Raw genomic sequence first — 5,449 nt, forward strand, 5'->3', positions numbered from 1 at the left:
CCATCTCTGGGGCCTCAGGACCATGTCAACATGCTGATCCTAGACCAAGGCCACAGCCTTGCACAGGGGCATCATGCTGAAAGCAGACAGTTTCGGCCATGCAGAGCCATCATTTAGACATGTCAGCATGCCATGCAGAAAAGTACAGGTACCCTGCATCAGGAGGGACAAACCTGTCTGCTGGGCTGGCCATTCAGCCCGGCATCTCTGGCATCAAATGCCTACATAGCACTGCCCAAATTTTAACAATCACAGCTTCCCTTTTATAAAGTGTATTTCCTGAATCCTTGTGCCATATCATGCAGTGGGTGCTGTTCCCTTTTCACAGGGTGGAAACCTGAGACTTGGGGAGATGAAGCCACCTGCTAGCTCCCCTAGGAATAGAGATTCACATTCAATCCTATTTTTTTCTTCTCACCATTCTACGCCTGAGAAAAGAAAACACAATGGAAGAGGAAACAGAAAGGCTCAGACAAGAAGAACTAGGTCCATGTGATTCTTCTTAGCCCGGGCAAGAAGGAGGCAATGTAACGGGGTTTTAATGGCCCCATCACTGCCTTTCCACATTGTTCTTCATGAAGTGGGGATGAGAGAGGGTGTCTTTGTACAACTTTTGGGTCCAGGGAAGGAAGGCTGGGGGATGCCTGTCACAGGAGGGGAACAAAGGCACAAAGTGTGGGATGTGCCTCAGTGTTTTCACAGGGTCAAAGCTGGAGGAGAGCACAACAGGTAAACAGGTTAGCAGAGGCATGCGAAGCAGTGCCAGACAGGAAGGAGCATGGAGGGAAAAGCACAAGTCTTCGATGGGGGCTGGCAGAACTTCCAGAAGGGGAGATACTGGCCACTGTTCCTTCCCCATCACCAAGCACAGCACCTGGCATATACAAGACAATAAATGAGTAAATGAAGGGAGAATTCTGGCGATACAGACAAAGATGTAGTTGCTGGAAGATATCCTGCTGAGAGCCAACCCCATTTATCACAGCACTTACCAGAGAAGATTCTTCTCCAGACAAGACGGAACTGGGGTTGTCACTTCCCTAAAGCAGCAGGCCTGTTCTGCAAGTCAGGGCTCAGGCCAGCTGCTTGCTCTGGAGTCCTGTCAGTTGTCTCCTACCACCCTTAATGAGATGTGATTGCTGAAGGGAAGCAGCTAATTGCATGATGTTTTATTAATCCTTTCTCCATGAAATATTAATTGTGAGCTTTAACAAATACAAAGATCTGTCTGCTTTTTAATGGCTCGGGTTTGCATCTCTCCAGATGACTCTCTGAGAGTTTCCTGTTGGGAGACGATGGTGACAAGCATGATGCCAGATCGTGTAGAAGGATCACAGCTGACAGCCCAAAACAGGATGTCAAAAACTCTTCCCTCCGTGAGCTGCTCTGCCCAGCAGCCAGACCTCTGTCCATGGTTCACGAAAAATAGTTGGTGACCTGCAATGAATGTCCAAATACCCAGCCCATCGTGGGCCAAAAAGAGGTAGGACACCTGCAAGAGGAAGCTATGAGCACCAGCATAGTAAAGATTATGTTGTGACACTTAGCTCTTCCTTCCTCTCTTCTCACTGAGATTTGTTCAACCTGGGAGGAAAAGCATCAAAGAGAAACATGAACATTAAGCCAGATGCGTGAATTCTGAGGGTGGTGGTTCCCAGAAGCAGGACAAAAGAGACTAGATTCCAGGGAGGGACTGGGACAGCTGCAAGCAGCTTTATGAGGAGCTTCAGCCCACTTCCCACCTATTCCTGGAAGGCTGCAGAGGGATACTTGCTGGCCTGGGGCCAGGACCCAAGCATGTATCTCCTCAAAGGGGTTTCTTTTTTTTTTTTTTATGGGTGACCATAAATGTATCTTTATTCAGATTATGATTCTTCAAAGATCCATCAGTTGTTTAGAGTTGGTTTAAGCTATGCTTAAATAGAATGCATACAAAATGATTGTTTATATTTCTTTTGATTAGAAAGCAGAAAATTCTGTGTTGCATTTCACCATATTTACTAATTTTATTCTGATGTGAACCTTCTAAATGCAAATAGCTCTGAAAGTGAATAAAATAATTTCCAAGTGACCGACCCTGCCCTCCTGTAGGATGAGCTCTGTGATACCGCCTTCTTTTCAGCATGCACCCCTTTGCTGGCCTGTGGCTCCCACAGCAATGTGGGCTACAACCCACGGCACTCAGTTTCAGAGTCCTCACTCCAGTGTGCATCTCGCTTCTCGGCCACAAGTTTGATAAATTGAGAGTGACTGGCATAAAGCTGGAGTTGATCACTGATGTCCACCCATTTCACTTTTCCAGCATCATCTCCAGCTTCTAGGGTAAGGTTATCCATTATCTCACCTATTTCATCATGGTAGTTCACAGCTTCTGTCTCCATCCATGCATTATCAGTGTTTCGAGGATCATCAACATATCCCTTATATATCACTAGATGTTCCTGGCTGAAGAGTTTGTGCAACTGTTCCTCTAATTCTCTCTTCTCCGCACCGGATTTCTGTAAGGAGTTGAGAGCTTCTTCACCAAACTCTCTATTAAGTGTAGCACTAATCTTCTCTCCTGGATCCACCATCCCCCCTGGGATTGCCCATGCCCCACAGTCTTTCCTTTTTATTGCCACAAACTGTAAGATGTTTTTCCCAGAAATGGGGTGGGTGATTTTATTTCCACTTCCTATCCCTTTTCCACCTGGTTATGATGGGATCTGCAGCATGATTTGGGCCCCATCGCCCCAAAAGCCCCCGGCCAACCAGTCCTGTCCGTCCTGCAGGATTTCTGGGTCTTCCATTTTCAATCTCATACAAACCATTCTGGCTCTTTCTCTCAACATGCCCATCTTTTTCATTAAACTTGGGAGAGAAGTTACTTTCACTGATCTGAGGATCTGCCCACTTCGGTCCTGCCAAGACAGAGACTGCAGTGTATTCCACAGGATTATAGTCTTGCCGCTCAACAAACCAGCCTACTTTCTCATTAGGAACTTGGCTGCGTTGGACTTTGGAACCCGGGTAAGGAGATGTCCGAGGCTTGTTGTGGGAATTCTCTTTGGCACCATTAGAACTAGACATGATGTTCGAGCTAAGGTGAAACCCACAGGATGAAAATGTGTTTCTGTTTTTGTTTTTATCGGCAGGAAGGAGTTACAGGCCCCCTCAGGTGGTGAACAATGGGTGTCCTAATCCTATCTCCTCAAAGGGGTTTCTGCATGAGTGGAAGAAGTAGGAATGGCCACTCTCCTGAACTATCCCTCCAGCCAAGACCGAGCATCAGACACAGAGGCTAGTTCCACAGAAATAGGACAGATGGTTCCAGGGCCACGTGAGAGGATGCCCAGCTTGGCAAAAGGATCCCTGGGATATACCGTCAGGAGCCAAGGGGAGGAAGCCTACCTCTCTGACAGGCTCCCAAGAGATGCAGGGGCCCTAAAGTGCACTCATCACTGTCACCAAGACAACTAGTAAAGGCCTTAGCAATGGCTAAAGCCAGCTTGAAGCAGAGTAGTGTCTGTGACACTAAACATGGCAGACATGGAGGAAGCTAAGGAGGGAGACTTCAGCTCTCCAAATCTCTCCCCATCCCCAAACCCCCGATGAAATGCATTTGGGGGGAGGGGGGTCAGTGTAGGACCAAATCACATACCCCCTCCTCAAATCTAAAAAGGCAGGGCCATAGCTCTAAACTGCACCAGAGAAAGAGAAGAATCTGTCCAAAAAGATTGAGATCAAAGTTTTTAAAATAATAAATAGGAATATGCTTTGACTTCTAGAATGAATAGAACCTGGCCCATAGGTCTTTGTCCTATTGTTAGAATAGGACAAAGACCATGTTTACAGATTCAAAAAGGGACAAGGGGCACTCCAAGAAGTAGATTTCCTTGATACTCCAAGTGTGGTCCACAGACCAGCAACCCTGGCTTATTAGAAAAGCAGAATTCCTGCCCCTAGCCCAAACCAACTGAACCAGAATCCGCATTTTAACATGGTGATTCATAAACACATGAAAGTTGGAGAATCACAGGTACAGTTGGATGAAATAAAACACTGGATATTTATATCTCAGTAAATTGAGATTCCTCAATGAATTGATTACATTAGACAAGATCTGTTTCTGTTGCTTGGGATCAAAAACCTTAAGCTGAAAAAGAAATCGTCACTTCTTACTATGAATAACGTGCCTCCCAGGATCAGGCCTTCTCAAGGTAATAAGGGGAAGAAGTTGGTCTTAGAGAACATTGAAGCTGTCTTTGAGCCTTTCTTTTTTTTTTTTAATATTATTTTATTATGTTATGGTAGTCACCATACAGTACATCATTAGTTCTTGATGTAGTGATCCACGATCCATTGTTTTCATATAACACCCAGAGCTCCATGCAGTACGTGCCCTCCTTAATACCCACCACTGGGCTAACCCATCCCCCCACCCCCCTCTCCTCTAAAACCCTCAGTTTGTTTCTCAGAGTCCATAGTCTCTCATGGTTCATCTCTCCCTCTGATTTCCCCCCCTTCATTTTTCCCTTCCTTCTCCTAATGTCCTCCATGCTCTTCCTTATGTTCCACAAATAAGTGAAACCGTATGATAATTGACTTTCTCTGCCCGACTTATTTCACTTAGCATAATCTCCTCCAGTCCCATCCATGCTGATGTAAAAGTTGGGTAGTCATCCTTTCTGATGGCTGAGTAATATTCCTTTGTATATATGGACCACATCTTCTTTATCCATTCATTGTTGAGGGGCATTTCAGCTCTTTCCACAGTTTGGCTATTGTGGACATTGCTGCTATGAACATTGGGGTGCATATGGCCCTTCTTTTCACTACATCTGAGCCTTTCTAATGCCCAGTGCTTTCATCCGATTGCTCCCCAGGTCAGAGCACATTCCAGACCCCACCCACCCAGGGTCACCACAGGGCCACAAGGATGTAACTGCACAACTCTGGAGTGCCATGGTCTGAATCAACATGGCAGCCCTCTTCACCCTCCTGGAAGCCTGATCTCCCTAACACTGACCTTTGTAAAAACCAAAGAGTAAAATCCATGTCAGAATTAGACCACAAAGTTGCATTTCTCAGCTCAGATTTCTCTCCCATACAGAGCTGCCGACACCCCAAACTCCCTTTGCAGCAGCCCCCAGGGTATCTCACGCATGTGCATGAAGTCTCCTCAGTCACCCTTTGGAGTCTGCCATGTTGCTTTTCTCTACGCTGGTTCCCTGCGGTGCTCCCTGTAGACACAAAGCACAGCAATGTGCTCAGTGGAGCTGCACTGGAGGGCTTTAATGTTTTTTAATTGATGCATAATTCATATGCAATGTTATGTTAGTTTTGACAGAAGGTACCTCTCCCTGTAACCTGGGCACAGGCCTGCAGGGGAGAGGCCAGAGGACAGTCCTAATTGTAGATCCCAGGGTGTTCCCCAATCACTCCCATTCATTTCAAAGGATGCATTGTT

The 5,449-nt window shown here is 46.2% G+C and overlaps 1 protein-coding gene across 1 annotated transcript; it reads right to left on the reverse strand.

Annotated features, from left to right (window-relative positions):
- Positions 1–2,165: 2,165 nt before the first annotated feature.
- On the reverse strand, positions 2,166–3,108 carry LOC113918148 (ADP-ribose pyrophosphatase, mitochondrial-like). The gene is given in 2 exon segments (XM_027586357.2): positions 2,166–2,675; positions 2,677–3,108. Coding segments are annotated over 2 exon segments (903 nt in total). The 5' UTR covers positions 3,070–3,108.
- Positions 3,109–5,449: the final 2,341 nt, after the last annotated feature.

The sequence above is a fragment of the Zalophus californianus genome, chromosome 1 (assembly GCF_009762305.2).
Source record: "Zalophus californianus isolate mZalCal1 chromosome 1, mZalCal1.pri.v2, whole genome shotgun sequence".
Lineage (NCBI taxonomy): Eukaryota > Metazoa > Chordata > Mammalia > Carnivora > Otariidae > Zalophus > Zalophus californianus.